At 36.9% G+C, this 17556-nt stretch overlaps 1 protein-coding gene across 1 annotated transcript in view; it reads right to left on the minus strand.

Annotated features, from left to right (window-relative positions):
• Nucleotides 1–17556, minus strand: part of dennd4c (DENN/MADD domain containing 4C) — an 83227-nt gene that overhangs the window by 12610 nt on the left and 53061 nt on the right. Inside the window, 10 exon segments of the mRNA XM_051113861.1 lie at nt 155–361; nt 3979–4111; nt 10673–10803; nt 11345–11383; nt 12084–12229; nt 12703–12921; nt 13052–13152; nt 13272–13447; nt 13822–13966; nt 16814–16872. Coding sequence (XP_050969818.1) covers nt 155–361; nt 3979–4111; nt 10673–10803; nt 11345–11383; nt 12084–12229; nt 12703–12921; nt 13052–13152; nt 13272–13447; nt 13822–13966; nt 16814–16872 — 1356 coding nt within the window.

Below are 17556 nucleotides of genomic sequence, written 5' to 3' on the forward strand. Positions count from 1 at the left end.
GTTAATAATAACTGAATAAATAATAAGAACAGGAATAATAAAAAGAATAATAATAAATACATAACAAAATCAATATATAACAATTATGGTATGTTAAAAAAAAGACAACTTAAAATAAATAGAAATATTTTTGTAAAATATGTTAAATACACACCTCATCGAGCACTTCCACCTCAGAGCTCCTCATCTTGAGTAGTACATTGAAGGCCTGCTGCATGGTGCGGGGTTTGGATTGGGCTGTACGCATGCCGGCAGGAAGACAGATGAACCACAGACTGTAGCAGTGACTGAACAGACACTTTGCCCACTGGGGTGGATTGGAATAAAAACGCTTTGCCAGCTTGTAGGCCATTTTGATTTCCTGTGTGGAACAAAAAAGTAATGTTTCAGGTTCAAAGACCACAAAGGGTTAATGAAAGGCATTCTCTGTTAAGCTGCTTTCAGGTGCAGAAAACAATGTGGTCTGTATTATTAGATCAAACCTATGTACCCAGTTTGTTAACCCAAAATACTGTCTAGTACTGTAAAGTAAAAAGAAGGTAGGTAAAGTACTGCAAGTAGTTACATTGAATACATGTTATAATGCTATATTACAATCATTAGTATTTATTTATTTATTTTTGGAAATGTAAGTTCTTTATTATAATTGCATTACAGTACATGTTCTTAAAAGAAATAAAATGAAAGGTAAATTTGAAGTTCAATAACAAATAACAACAAAGATTGGAAATTTTTTTTTAAAAGTCTGATTGCCTAAAGCTTCTAATGAAACTGTGAGTTTTTTCATAGTTCGAAGTTCGAACCTTAAATTAATCTAGAGATCCAAAAACTTTATTCATATAACATGACACAACACCTAAATTGAAAAGAGAATTCCACTAAATGCAATACATTTTAATCTATTTGTTACAACAGCTCCCGGTCCTCCAAATGTGTACAATACACCCAGAAATAAACAAAAATCATCTTCTGATACACTATGTTCCTGTAGTTGACAGCGCCATCTATGGGTTTGGCTGCGAACTTTCAGAATGACGCATGGACCCAAGTATAAATAACTGCAGACCGGCGATCTCCAAAATGGGGTAGGAACTCCAAATGTGGGCAGAACCTCCAAAATGGGGTTAATGACATAAACGGGAATCACCCATGAGCTCTCCCGCGAGCCGTCCCAGTGAAGCGCAAGGGAAACGTTATACTCTATTGCTTTGTTGTAAGCAACGGGGGGCATCCCGGGGCTTGAAATTTGCAGGGTAGGATTGGGAAGTGACTGGATGTAACTAAAAAGGTCAATTTTTTCAGTGAGGTCCGGTTGGGGAGTTACAGAACCGCCCGACGGTCTCATATCGCATAATCTTATTAACTGTTTGTCTACCACGCTATTCAGCGCCAATCCCGCCGGGGATCACTGGTTAAGGTTAAGGTTAGGGTAAGGTGTGGGGTAGGTTTAGGGGTTAGCATTTGTGTAGCATAGCATAGGAAATCAACACTGTGATTGACTCAACCAATAAAATCTTTAAAATCAGCTGTGGGGCGGAGTTTGCGCTGATGTGGATTGGGGGAAAAATTGCACATATGTGTCATGTGCCTGCCTGTTAAAGGGAGGAAGCCACGCTTTATTTTGGAGCACCCACCCTGTTTTTGCAGTTTCCGCCCCCATTTGGAGATCTCCAGGCTGCAGTTATACCTTCTCCAGACACTAAACAAAGCCTGTGCTGTACATTAGCAGAAGTTGTAACTACAGATGTCTATTTGCTTTGTTGTCTTCACCAAAACAGGTGGCTTGAACAACACAAATAAAAACATATATTGTCGCAATCATTGTTTATTGTCATCATGTTTCATCAGTAAAATGTCTATCTGCATGTTATTAAGCTACTACATCTACTGCCAAACCTGAATGTTTTTGATTTTGTCCATATAAGGGATTTCCTGAAATGTCATCAGTGAGTCTTACTTGTGGAGTTTCTGCGCAAGGGCGGCCTACACCGACGAGAAATTACATTAATTGAGTACTCATTATTTATTTAATTTTTGTTTTTACTGGAGAAAAAAAGAGAAAAATAATATATAATAAAATTGATGTCTCATCTCCATCCTGCCACCAGAGGTCACTTGTACAATGACCAACAAACACATCAGGCTTCTCTGTTTACGAAATTACAGTGTTCACAAAACTGACAAAAATAGGTTTTCTATGTGCTTGTTTACAAATGATTGTTTCTTTTTATGTCGTTTCCTCAAAAAAGTACATTCATCTTCTTGTGTCCGTTTCCTGTCTAATCTCTCTCCTATATGTTGCTGGTTTATTAATATTTAACATGCAATTACCATACTGGGCAGAAATGCAAATTTAAAAAGTATTAGTATCTATTAAGTTCAGGATATCTTTGGTCTAAACAGTTACTAGTAACTAAAAAATAAGTACTAGATCTATTTTTCTTAGCAAGAAGAGTATAATTAAATACTAATCACTACTGGAATAAGTACTAGTATCTAATAAATAAGAACTAGTATCTAATGAATAAGTACTAGTAACTTTACAAAAGAATAAAAACTAGTAGCTAAAGAATAAGCACTAGTAGCTAATGAATAAGTACTAGTACTTAATGTAAAGGGTATTTAAAAAATAAGTACTGGCAGCATGAACATAGATACTAGTACGGCTTATCGATTAAATGTTAAAATGGCTTTCCATATATGCTCCCTCCCAGCAGCCTAGGTCACTGAATGAGCAAGGACTTGTTTCTTCACAACAAAGTAAAAAGACACTCTTCAAATCTACACCTTACTGCTAAGATTTGTGTTTTGCAAAGCCAATGTGAGTCATACATCCCAAAAAGTAAAGCCAAAACATTTTGTTTGCATCTGGTGGCTGGCTGCAGTATAGATAAATAACCCCACCCTCACCATCTAAACCATCTAAACTAGTCCTGCGAGCACCCCTACACTGCACATTTTCTGTGTCTCCCTCATCTATCACACCTGATTCAACTCATCAGCTCATTAGTAGAGACAGCAAGACCTGGAATGGGTGTGTTAGATATGTGAATCCTACAAAAGTGCAGTGCTGAAACCGAACAGTGTTTGAAAATCACTGATCTAAACGAACGGAAGCACTATGAACACAAGTATGTTTTATTCATATAGGAAGCCGGAGGGCGCCATTATGCAGAGAATCTAAATATGCCTCAGAGAAGTAAAATGGCTTATGAGTTTCCAGCAAGTCACCGAAAAGCATACAGCTATCACTATTACATAGAAATGCTTTGATTGATCAAACATGAAGACAATAAACACAACTATGACAATGTGTGGTTTACCTGTGTTCTTACCTCAGGTGATCTCAGGTATTTTCATGAGAATAAAGTCTATTTATAATGCAATGCTAATCAACATAGTATTTATTACAGTATAGAATACAATAAAATAATATATTTGCCTCATTTTTTCAAAAGACGCTACATAAGATCAAAAAAAGGAAGTTATTTCAAACACTCGCCTGATGTTATGAAGTAATTTTAGAACAAAAATGTTATTAATAGTATTTTGTTGGACAGCAGGTTTATACTTCTCATTACACTGAAGTGTGCACAAACTCATTGTTGAAGAGAGCTGACAGTGTTTCACATGATATGTATTTTGCCAATGAATGTTCACTTATGTTACTGGTAGTTCCTACTGTGCTAGGTACATACATAACAACTAGTAATGATTCAGGATTTAATAACTTTTAGTAGTAATATTTCTTAGCAGCTGTATTTTAAAGGTTCTAATTTAGAGTCATTGTGTCACATCTTCGGCCAAAAGTGCTGGATTATCAAGTTAAAAACAACAGAACTTTTTACATTTTTTAAACTTGTGTAAATGTAATGTAAATCTGTAATGCACAGTATAATCTGGAAACATGAGGGTACGATAGCATACCAGAATTTCTAGTAATCTGGTATAAGATAATTCTTGCAAAAGTTTCTTTACCTGTTTGGTTCTCTTGGCCAACAGGGCAGGGCTGCTGGACACACTGGCCCCTGCGGCTCTTGTACTCAGCGCTGGTCTGAGCTCTTGCGGACAATCAAACAGCTCTAACCGTAAACTAGGGAAATTCTTATAACTGTAGAAAAACAGATCACTCATAATTAGAGAAGCACAGAACAGAACCAGAGTGCTAACATAAAGCCCCAAAATTAGTCTAGTCTAATGGTCAAATCCAGGCAATACGGTATAAACAGAAACACAATACAACAGATGTTACAACTGAGTAAATCCCCCTAAATTTGATTTACTTGTCATGTGTCTTATTTTTACATATGCAGTCTCAAAACATGGCTTGATGTTCTGCAGAGTTTAGTTCCAAAAAACCTCACCTGTCTACAGCCCTAGTGATCCTGAAGACCTTGATTAGCTCGTTCAGGTGTGTTTGATTAGGGTTGGAGCTAAACTCTGCAGGACACTGGCACTCCTGGACCGACGTTGCCTATCCCTGATGTAACATCCCCTTAAACTTGCTGGGAATGACTTCTCATATTACTATCTCCACTGGTCATAGGTTTCTATTTACAATGTCTTTTTGCAGTGTTGAGCAATGTAGCCAATCAGACATTTCTGTTTATTTTTTTGAACGCAATAGACAATCAGAGGTCTTTAAAGAAGATGACTTTTTTATTAGATAGAAGTAGTTTGGATGTTGTTGTATATCTGGGTTTTGCTGCTCGATATGTTCAATAGGTATAAAAGGACTGATATTTATAGGCATTTTGATTTACTTTCTTGCCTTGCAATCTTCCCAATTTACTGTTCACATTTTGAATTTAAATTCTGTAGACATTTCACATTTCAACTCAAACCTGAAATATGAATGTCTTGGTGTTTTCTTGCCTCACTATAATAGAACCTCAACACAAAATACCACTTGAAAACAGTCTTGGACTACAGAATGGCCTTCATTACTGTAAGAGACTGAAAAAAACAGGTTGTATATGGGGTATATTTGGGGGAGGAAGGGACTGGAAGAATGACAGACAGAGAAGCAGAGAATAGAGAGAGAGGGCTATTATAGCACAAACAGTGCCAGTGGTAAGCAAAGTGCTTGGCCAGTCTCAAGGCTGGGCTGTGAGTAAGAGACAGGCACTCAAATAAGCCAACAGAAGCATAGAAATAGATTATTCTGGCCTTGTGCTAATAGATAAAGAGGGAGGGGTAGAGGCAAGAAAATGGCAGTCAGATAAAGTGGGTGTGGGGAGTAAAGTTCAATAAACAAGGTTGCCTTGAAAAAGAATAATCAAAAAGGTGCTAATTAAAGGTATTACTACAGTTAATTATAGTTTGTTTCCAGTAATTTATTTTCTACTCCTAATTCACTAGATTTACTAGTTCCCTAACAGGGTGTCAACTCCCCAGGTCTAAGATCTCAGTTGAAGCAAATTCGAAAGTTTAGTTCAAGTCTCTATTTGGAGAATGTTTATCTTTGTCTTGAGTACTTAAAAAAGGTTGCCTAAAGGTAAACCTATAATTTGGAGTGCAACACTGTGTATGTTTTTGATGTCAGGTATGCATTTTTTAATCATAGACTTACCTTTGAGCATATTTGATGGTTTGTATTGATAATCTCTGAATTGTTTGATTATGCATTTGCCATAATGCATGCTTTACCTAACTAACAAACTCTGTTTTTTTATTTTTTCTCCAATTATCCATAGCATCATTATGATTAGCAAATTATTAGGAGTCTGGTGTTACTGCAATTGTCTGACCAGGATAAGAACATTACTTGGGCTCGGTAATGAGAGAAGCAGTAGGTGCATCTTCTAAGACCATTAGTCACTGACTTGGGCACAAATTTTTTTTAACAAACTTATTTATTTAAACCTTTAATGGATAATTAATTGAAGGAGCTTGGGCGCACCGTCTGCAGGGCGCATAAAGTTGTGTTCGATTTGAGCAGATCAATCAGCATCTGACTTGAAGCAGTGTAGTTAGCCTTTGTTACCAAAACAGACTACCACAAGAGCAATTCGCGAGCAGACGCGCGTTATGGTCATCGCAGTTTCTCCAGTGCAGCTGGCTACATGAGCTTTGATGATGACAGCAAATTCACGATTTACCAGACTCACTCATTGTATTTCACCCCATGCTTTAATAAGGTAACAAACTGTTTTCATGTTATATTAATGCTAATATTACACACAAAAGACTGTTCTACATTGTTCTACATTTCTACATTGTTCCAGGGTCTGCATCAAGAGGGGGAATTTGTGGTCCTTGCCACCCCGAATCACTGTGCCTCCCACATGTTTGGAGTAGCACCAGGCTTGTGAGTTTTCACTGGCTGTGTGCTGTTGTATTGTTTTGCATGAACACGCAGTTCATGAGTTTTCATTGGCCGCGTGTTCTTGTTTTGTTTTGTGTAAGCATATGCCTTTGTTTTGTCTCTGTGTGTCATGCACTCTCATGTCTTTTGTCTAATCCTGCCCATCTTGTTACCTGATTATTGCTTTAGTTGTTCTACCTGTCCCTCCTCATTAACCTCCTTGTTTGCTTCCTTATTTATTCTTTCAGTGTTTTCTGCCCTGTGCTAGTCTGTTGTCTAATGTACCCTTGTGTCGTTTCTGCTCCCAAGTTTTCCTCCTTGGGGTTGTTTTGTTTGTTTATTTTATTATAGTTTACTACTTAATAAAGCCCTTTTACATTTCTGCACTTAAGTCCTCACCTCATCACTATTTGCAAAATGAAACATAATTAAGCAAAACTATCATTCAGTTATGAGCAAGCAACAGGTCGAACCAAACAATATTAGCAAACCCTGCAACTGCTGACTATGAATGGACTTGTGATACAGTATGGAATCTTAAATCATACTGGTTTTCTTCATTTAGGCCAAAGGAGAACAACCTGACTGAGCCTGTTTTTTCCTAAGGTTATTTTTTTCCCCCAATACTGTCATCTTTTGCCACTGTTGCCTTTGGCTTGCTCAAGGTTTAAAAGACAATTAATTTTCAGTAATGTTACTGCTAAACTTACTTTTTTCCCACCTGTAAACTGTTAGTGTTTTAAGGACTGTTCCACTGGTACATGTAATTGCTTATGGTTAATAAAACAAGCATGAAAAACATTGTTTAAACACTTTCTATTTAAGATCTGTAAAGCTTATTTGGATTTTACAAAATCATCTCTATAATGTAATAATAATAGCTCTCTTTTTTGTGCTGAGAGAGAAAGTTTAAATATATAAATGTGAATTGTTAATATATATATATTAAATAAAGCTATTTATTACCTGCATAACAGTATACAAAAAAATATACAAGGAATAGAGTAAAGGACCTAACAACTGCCAACTTGCAGGTTACAAATAACAAATACAAACAACTTACATTTGTAATAAATTACAAATAACTATTAGTTTATAGTTAATTCATAGTTTATAAGCTGTATATGTTAATAGACTCTTCACAAATACTGAGTTCTTCATTCATTGTCACTGTAATTAACTAAATTATTATTGTTTAACTAGGTCATATGTAAAGAGGTAGATAATGGCTTGTTAACCATAAACACTTCTCACTTTAGATTAGGTCTTAGAAAATGGGAAAATGTAATTAATTAAGTGCTTTAAATCAAACTTTACTTTTACTTTTCCTCTACAGAATTGGTTCAAATTCAAATTGGAAAAAAATGTGTCTTTTTATACAAATTTTGTATATATGCAAATCGTATAATATCCAAGGTACACATTTCTAGTAATTGTGCAGTTTAAATCTCATATTGCATTTTAAGAAAGTTTTTGAATATTTTGGAGATGTTGAAGATCTGTTGTCAAATTTCTGAAACTCATTTGTCTCTTTCCTTTATTTTGAGAACAAGGAAGTGGCAGTTCCATTGAAATAAGTTTATGGTCAGACACACCCAGAAGGTTACTAATGGGGGCAAAGTCTGAGATGACCAAATCCAAAGTGTGTCCTCTAGAATGTGTGGGGACATCAACATGTTGTTGGAGAACAAGAATAATTGCAGAAACTCAGCCGCAACATAACAGGAAGGAGTATCTATATGTATATTAAAATCTCCAAGCAATAAAATATTACCAGTGGTAGAGCAGAGTGTAGTAAGAAAATCATGGATCTCTGAAAAACACTGAATTTAGTTTAAGGGGCCGATAAATAAGGAGTATTGTCATAGAGTAAGGCGGATTACATTTAAATGCAAGGCATTCAAATGAGGACAATGTAGGCAGAGAGAGGGGGGATAGCTCCAGTTGCTGTCGGTATATTACAGCTAAGCCACCATCACGACCAGTAATGCGAGCTTTCTCAAGATAGCTGTAACCGGGAGGACAGGCTTCATTTAATGATGAATAGATCTCTGACTGATGCCATGTTTCTGTTATGCACATAAAGTCTAAATCCTTTTCCATGATATGGTCTTGTATAAAGGATGACTTATTTGTAAGGGACTGTGCATTAAACAGTTCTATATTAACCACTGATGGATTGATAAATCTCTGTAGAGGCCGTAGTACACTTGAATCCACTCCGCGTTTTCTATTCTGCTTGGTATAAAACGACCTCCTGTTATTTCCCGGACAATCCAACTTAGCATTGTGAAATCTCGCGATGGTTGCCGGCTTAGTAACACCAGGAGCAGTGTTGCTCTGATGATGTGACAGACGTGCGACATCAGTCCAAATTGATAAAATGCCCGAAGCAGAGCAGCCAGACTGATGGTAAACAAACATTTTTCAATTACAATTTTAAAAATACTTTAAGTGTGATTTATGAGATTTGTTGTACGTTTTTGAATCCATTTTTTTCTGTGTAAAAGGCAAAAAGTTGATCATACTGATTTTAAACTTAAGGATTCCTTAGTTTAAATATACATTGAACCAAACACTATCATAACATCTTAGGTATTTTTGACAAAACATCCAATGTTTCTGTCGTGACAGGACATTTTCAGTAATGACTGTAATGTTTTGGTAGCGAACACATCACATTACAGAATTTTAACCCACATACTGAAACACTACTAAAACATACTAAAATACAAAAAAATTGTATAACTGTACAACAATTTTGTTTATTTCCGATTATCATGCGTATTTTGTCAGTAATGCTGGTTCTGTGATTAGTCGTAAATTCCATCACTTGCTGTCAGATGGAGCGGCATTTACTACACCGTAGCTCACTGACAAGCTACGCAATATCGTGTTCATTATCAGAGGCGATACATCTCAGATAATGAACTCAATATTGCGTAGCTTGTCAGTGAACTATGGCTCTGTGTAGTAAATGCCGCTCCATCTGACAGCATGTGATGGAGATTTACGACTAATCACAAAACCAGCATTACTGACGAGACACGCATGATAATCGCATCCAATTATTTGCACAGCCCTAGCACCAGTGTTGTCCGCAGTGTTGTATTTGGTAGGGCGGAAACGGCTGTGGGAGTACGGGTAGTTGCTGTGGTTTTTGTGATTTTTGTTTTGTTTTTTTTGTTTTTTTGGTTCGGCAGAATTTGTCCAGTTGTGACTCACCAGTCGTTAAGTGTGTCATGTAGTGGAATGACTCAGTCATTAGGTTTGTGCTTTGACTGTCGAAGACTAAAATCTGTTCCAGTTGATGGAAACAGTCGTTAAGTGTGTTGAGGTCAGTCTTAGAATGTTTCAGCTAGTCGTGTAGTGTGTCCCCAGCTTTAGACAAAGATTCAGTAGCGATAACCTACTATACTGTAACTACATCTTATCACATCTTATCGTAATAAGTAGTGATAGTGACAGCAGATCTTTCCTGATTCTGTCCCCCCTCTCTCTCCACCACCTCACTACCTGTCTAAATTAGGGTTGTCAAAAGGTACCGGGTTCGGTACTTTCGGTACTGAAATTTTAAAAACGTCCATTTCCCGCTCACATTTGAGCGCTGTTTAGCAGATTTTTAAACATCGCTGATTGGCCATAGTGTTCACGCGCTCAACAGACATGACTGTGATTGGCTACAATGATAAGCACTTCACGCTCCCCACCGAGCGCTCACAAACAAGCACAACGAGAGTGTTTTAAAGCCGCGTGTGTCAGCGGATCCCTAATACATCTGCATATAGACTGATCCGCAGTACCGAAAGTACCGAACCCGGTACCTTTTGACAACCCTAGTCTAAATACTGTCCTATCACAATAAAGGCAAAATGGCAAAAATTAATCTTACAAAAAATATATCTTTAGTAATCTTTGACTGAAGTAGTTTCTCAAATGAAGTGTTCCTGAGTAGCAGGGGTTTGGGATTGCTAAAATTAACATAAAATGCAAATTACAAAGGAAAAACATAGATCCATGAAGTACAAGTAACCATGAAAAAACTAAATACACTGATGCATTCTGTAGATCTGTAGAAAGTCAACGTATGCAGTATAATTGCATAAATAAATAAATAAATAACTTAATAAGAATAATAATAATAATAATTAATTTGGTGTTAAAGTATTTTAGTAGAGAAATGTAGAGTGATCAGCTACCAACACACCACCAGCACAAACTACACAAACTAGTATTGTTTTGTATATAACTAAATTTGATTTTAATTTAATTTTTGCTCTTGTACTAAAACTGATATTATAAATCATGGGATTTCACTGGGATTATTACTGAAATTATGGTACTGTAATATTGCTATGTGTATACCTATATTTGGGAGGGGGGTCAGGACCGTCTTCTGGGGGTGGTTCTGGAGGCATGACAAAGACTGTGTGCTCGCTCTTCTGTGACTCATCCAGTTCCATCAGCCTGGTGTCCTCAGATGACTCACCTTCAACCTGTGTAATGCAGTTATAGTCTTAATGCATAAACCTCCCCTAATGTTTTCAAACCCTGAAGTATTTGATAAAATAGAATGTGGCAATTTACAGAGCTCACATGCTGACCAATACGGTCAACAGAAATAACATTTTTCTTTTCTTTTTTTTTTATTTTGCTTTCCTTTTTAACAAAGCACTCTGGCTTGCAGACAGTTCCTGGAACTTTCCATTACTCTCTCCACATTATTCCCATGCTAAGAGTGTTTAGATAAATGATATGCCAACGCACCCAACAGCAGATGGCAGAGTAAATTATTTACTCCACTAAACCAACTGCTCTGCCTATGAAGACCAACAACCATCTGTTACTAGGTCTCCCTTAACTGCAGGTCTAAGACTAATGTCCTTTATCATAGTCTTTAAAGCTGCCACTGCAAAACAGATCTGAGGTCAGTAAAACAGGAGCCATGTTTAACATGCTACCAGATCCCCCAATCCCGAAACCAACCCGCCCGCCCTCCCGCCCCAGTAAAACACCTAACTGAAAGGAGTGGCTCACCTTTGTACCCTTTTCTGTTCCTTTGTCGGAAGGAAAAAGCTGAAAGAGAGATGTGGGAAACAAATTCAATAATAGGAAACTCTACATCCTCTGTTCTTCCCATTGAGAGATAAGCTTCCTATTAGTGATTCAGAAACTAAAATACTTCAACAATTTTTTCATAGCTTGTTTATCTTTAATTTTTTTTCATTTTCACAAGAAAATGTGAGTGGTGCTTCCCTCTGAAAAATCTGCTGTATGATGGTGGATGTTCATAGTGTTTGTCATGTTGTTACTATGGGGTATTTTAAGTGTTTGTTAGCACTTTACTGTGTTGTTGCAAGGGTAGATAGGACATTGCTCTTTAGTTGCTGTTTTGAGCCATTGTTAGCAAATTGTTATGCATTGATACTGACATCTAGGCGTTTGCTAGGTCAAACGAGTCCACCCCTGCAGTCACCATGATATTTTGATCAGTCGAGAATGCTCAGGTTCTTCCTTCAGTGTATATCTATGGGATTTTTATAGGCCAAAAATTGCAGTATATGCAAGTATGAGCAATAGTAACAGTACTTTAGCATGCACCACTAATAATACAAAATGTTTTATTGTGTTACATTACAATAGGCTTCTGCATCACCTGTCGTAAAAACCTCTCCCAAATGACTGTGTGGATAATTCCGCTGTGGTGACCCTTAATGTGAGCAGCTGAAGGAAAAAAATAGTATGTGCTTTGTTTTTTTTTTTTTTTTTTACTTACTTTTGCAATGCAGTCATCAAAGAAAGCCAGGCTGGTGTCTTTGTCGCTAACAAAAGTACATTCTTCAATAAAGCGAATGAAGATCTGAGTCTTGGTGAGCTGAGAGTAGAACTTCTGATGCGCACGATCTCTACTCTTTAAGAATCCTAAAGAAAAGACATCAACATTATTCAGTAACTAATTAGTTGCAGTAGCTCATTACTTTGGCAATAATTAGGCTACACTTTATACAGACATACAGTGCACAGCATAAATGCGTACACCCCCTCTAAAACTTAGTCCTAAAAGCATATGAACACTTTTAAAATGTACAGTTCTTCTATTAAACTAACAAATAGAGCAAAGAGACTTGACAAAGAGAGTGCAAGCAGAGTCATTATTTAAACACTCTCTAGAATAAGAATGGCCCTCCCAATACCACGTGACTAGAAATAGCAAGTAGCAAATCTTGTTCATGGCTGTGATTTAAAATAAAGGCTACTGGCTATTACTAAAAGGAGAGAAGCTCTTCAACATGCCACAGTAAAGTATGGGACATTCTAAAGTCTAGTGGACCTTGGACACAAAAACCAAGATCTAATATCACTCAACGTAGCCATTATTCTCCTAGAAGAGTTACCTTGCAGGTCATAGAGCGAGTCTGCAGCAGTAGCTTTCTCAGAAGGTGCTTGTGTGATGGGTTTGAGGTAGGTTCGGTAGCCTTTCAGAATGGAGGCCATAAAGCGCAGGAATGCCTCTTGAATCTCCATCTCCAGCTCTGTCTTTTTCTTATGCCAGGTAAAGTCTGCCTCAATAGGGGTCATCTCCACCGCCAAGCCTTCTGGTGCAGTGCGCCGAACTGTAATGAAAAAAATCTCATATACAATAGGTCTCACATACCAGTAGTCACACCTTTTTTTTTATCGAATGCATCAGAGAGAGATCATTTTAATGCATAAAGAAGCTGTAAAGGTGAAAGGAGATTTTACCAGTGGCAAGCTGGTGGTGAAGATTTCCTAAAGAGTTGATGAGACCTTTACAGGGCTTCTTTGGGAGATTCTTCCAGTTGCTATTTCTTTTTTCATCAGACCTAAAATAAAACATTTGCAAATATGATGAAACATTTGCAAATAATACTACATACCTTGAAAAGATAACAAATAGCAATAAATTCCCAAATGTTAAACCTTATAGTTTAATGGTGCTTACAAGTATATAGTGTTGGTGTCCAAGTCCACACAGACCACATCAGGTGGGGGATCATAGAGGTCAAAGTATCTAGAGTCAACGCCCACAATGAAGGGACATGGTGCATTGAGGACCCCCGCCAGAGACAGAGGGCAAAGAGGGATATAAGGACACTGCCACTGGAATGGGAAGATCATCTAGAGGGAGATGATAATGACGATGGTGTCCTATTTATTAATATAACAAATCCTTTAACTGTTTTCATTCCCTTCTGAACAATTGGTTCAGATGAGAACACACTTTTACATTACTTTCAATTACCCTACTTCCTATTTACATTTACAAACATTTTGTGAAAAACGCAATTTGTAATGTGCAATTTCAGTCTTGATTACAGCAAATGCAGCAGACTTTCACAATCTGGCACACTTCAGTCCACCACTCTAATCAGTGTACCTGATTCTGAATCTCTAGAAGGATTTGTATGAATGCATAAGAATGTTTTGCTGTCAAACACTGTATAAAGTGGCAAACCTCAAACCTTTGGGCAAACCTTTTTTTGTTCACTCACCGCCACAACGGCCTCAGCCACCCCAGTCAGTACAGCTGGTCTGAGGGAGTGCAACAGGATCTTACTTTCCAGCAGGACAAAGTGTAGCAATGTGGCACAATTTTCTGGGCCCAGATTCATCAGCAGCGTGCTGTAGTCTGCTCCACTGAAGAGCAGAGAGGAGAAAGAGAGAAAATGTCTATATAATCTACAAAATCAAAACATCAGATGCTAATTTTACCGAAGTGGCTTTAATTCATGGTAGAAGGGCACATTTCATACTGACATACTTACAAAATATGTAAATAAGTGCCTATATATAAGGTTTATAAAAAAAATATAAGGTTTAGATTGTCATTCTTCTGAAAGCTAAAAATTAATCAGCATTACTTAAAATATATTATCACATATTCATTTACTATTTACTTCTTGTTTCTCTTCAGAGGGTTTAAAAACAGGAAAGTGTATTGGCTGTTCATCAACTAGTAAAAAATGACAGTACACAGTAGTCAACATTTGAAGTGGATCAAAAAAGTTCATCAAAGTTATCCTACGACAAGAACGGGTATTGTTTTGGTGTTAGGACAACTTTAATGAAAGGTTGTGATCCACTTCAAATGCTGACTACTGTAGTTGTGGTGTGGACTTCCCTATTCTCACGAAATTAAAACAAATATTAAAACTTTATAGTTAGTGTCGTAGTAATCACCCTTGGTGTGACCGGGCCTTAACAGTGGAACTACTTTACTAAGATGAACGTCTGATTAAGAGTTACCAGTGTAATTTCTGTGTTTAAAATTAGCTCCATTTAAACAGTCATCAAGCAACCTAACTTCCTGCCCCATAGAATTACAATTTAGCACTGTTATAAGTTACAAATTATAATATATGATATAGAGTTTAAAAGGTGCCTATTACAGCACCTTCAGCATAATATTAAAAATATAGTGTGATGTAATATACAACACTTCCAAAAAGTAAAACCAATAACTACAGAGTGAAACTTGTGATCGAGTGAAGAGAAGATATTTTTTGTCCATACAATTGAAGTGGGAACCACAACTGTTTGCTTATCAACATTATTTCAAAATATCTTCTATTACTGTATGCTACATAGAAGAAAAAAAACATACAAGTTTGGAACAACATGAGAGTGAGTAAATGATGAAGGAATTTTCATTGTTGGGTGGACTATCCCTTTAACGGCAGTTTAAAGTGACCCCTTCTCTGATCTTTTGCTCATAAAAAAACCACCACTCCAACTTAAAGGAAAAGATGGAAACTTTGAGAAGGGGGAGAAAAATCCTGAGATTCTTGACAAGCAAGCATTTTCTATGGAAAAAAATGGATTCCTATGGTTAAAAATGATCTGCCATTCTTGTCTGACCTAAAACTGCAGCATACGCAAGTAAGTGGGTATGACTCACTACATCTGGATTCATGATATACAGTGGCTACAAAACATTAACCCCCAGTTTCACAGACAGGGCTTAAGCCTAGTCCCAGACTAAAATATAAATCTGAGCTGTTTCAGCTGAAAGAAATTTAGAAGTAACATTCGTACAAATTACTTTAATGTTCTAATTGAACTACGGCCTAATCCTGGCTTAGACTAAGCCCTGTCTGTGAAACCAGGCCTTAGACATTTAAGCATATACAATTAAGTATATTATATTTAAGTATATTACAATCAATATAACAGGCAGGGTAAAACAATGCCAATTGTTGAACATTTCTAAAGCTTAAGTTAATTAATTTCAGTCCACTTAAATGTAAAACTGAAATTTACTTTATTTGTGTTTGGACTACATGAATAATTTGGTGCATTAGTTTAAACTGCATTGTTGAATTTAAATTAAAGGAGAAGTTCACTTCCAGAACAAAAATGTACAGATAATTTAGTTACCCCCTTGTCATCCAAGATGTTCATGTCTTTCCTTCTCCAGCTGTAAAGAAATTATGTTTTTTGAGGAAAACATTTCAGGATTTCTCTCCATATACTGGACTTCTATAGTGCCCGTAAGTTTAAACTTCCAAGATGCAGTTTAAACGCAGGTTCAAAGGGCTCTAAACGATCCCAGCCGAGAAAGAAGGTTCTTATCTAACAACTGAAACGATCAGTTATTTAAAAAAAAAAAAAAAAAAAAAAAGACAATTTATGTACTTTTTAACCTCAACTGCTCATCTTGTCTAGCTCTGCGTGTAGCTCTGCGTGTATTCCGGTTCAAGACAGTTAGGGTAGGTTGAAAAACTCCCATCTCATTTTCTCCTCTATCTTCAAAATCGTCCTACATCACTGTAGAAGCACTGACCCAGTGTTTACAAAGTGGAAGTGCAAAAAAGAACAAACTGCCTTTACAAAAAATGGTAAAACAGCAATGTAGGATGATTTTGAAGTTGGAAGAGAAAATGTAATGGGAGTTTTTCGACATACCCTAACTGTCTTGAACCGGAATACACAGAGTACACACAGAGCTAGACAAGACAAGCATTTGAGGTTAAAAAGTATAATTTTTTTTTTTTTTTTTTAAAATAACTGAAAATAAAAATATTTTTCTAGATAAGACCCTTCATCCTCGGCTGGGATCGTTTAGAGCCCTTTAAAGCTGCATTTAAACTGCATTCTGGAAGTTAAAACTCGCGGGCACCATAGAAGTCCACTACAAGGAGAGAAATTCTGAAATGTTTTCCTCAAAAAAAAAAAAATCTTTAGGAAGGAAGAAAGACATAAACATCTTGGATGACAAGGGGGTGAGTAAATTGTCTGTAAATTTTTGTTCTGGAAGTGAACTTCTCTTTTAAGAAAAGTTAATTGTGTTTCAAACTAAAATCTGTCAGTTGAAACCCAAAGTCTCACTAAATCCTGTGGGAAGCACTTAAGTTTCACTAACATTTGACAACCAGAATCTTACCAAAAAGAATCTATAATTATATGCCATTTGTTTCATATTGCACTCTAAACCAACAGTATCTTAACCTATGTCCATAACTTAATCAAACAGAAATTATTTACCTTAGTGGTAAAGGTGTACAAACAGGTTGGGACAGGATTAAGGTGTCATGTGCCGACAGCTTACCGGGGAAAAAAAAACATAAATATATAACTCATTTAACTTTATATAACTCCATAAAAAATATACACAGATGAGCCAAAATATTATGACCACCTCCCTAATATGCTGTTGGTCCTCTGTGTGCTGCCAAAACAGCGACAACCCACCGACGCATGGACTCTGCAAAACTCTTAAAGGTCTACTATGGTATTTGACACCAAGATGTTATAGCAGCAGATCCTTCAAACCCTGCAGGTTTGTGAGGTAGAGGCGCCACGGATCGAACTTGCTGGTCCAGCACATCCACGGATGCTCAGTTTGATTAAGATCTGGTGAATTTGAAGGCGGGGCAACACCTTGAAACTCTGCATTATGTTTCTTTAAACCATTCCTGAACAATGTGTGCAGTGGCAGTTTGTATTATCCTGCTGAAAGAGGACACTTCCACCAGGGAACACAATTGTCATGAAGGTGTGTTCCTGTTCTGCAACAATGATTAGGTAGATAGAATGTGTCAAATTTATCGCCACATGAAGAACATTGCCCAGAGCATCACTTTTTTTTCATCACACTCCACCATCTCGTCATTGTCCCATAGTGCATCCTGGTGCCATCACTTCCCTACATAAACAGTACCAGAAGTCCAGTTCTTGGATGCCCATTGTAGGCACTTTCGATGGTGGACAGGGGTCATCACAGACTT

The sequence above is a fragment of the Labeo rohita genome, chromosome 7, assembly GCF_022985175.1.
Source record: "Labeo rohita strain BAU-BD-2019 chromosome 7, IGBB_LRoh.1.0, whole genome shotgun sequence".
NCBI classification, from domain to species: Eukaryota; Metazoa; Chordata; class Actinopteri; order Cypriniformes; family Cyprinidae; genus Labeo; species Labeo rohita.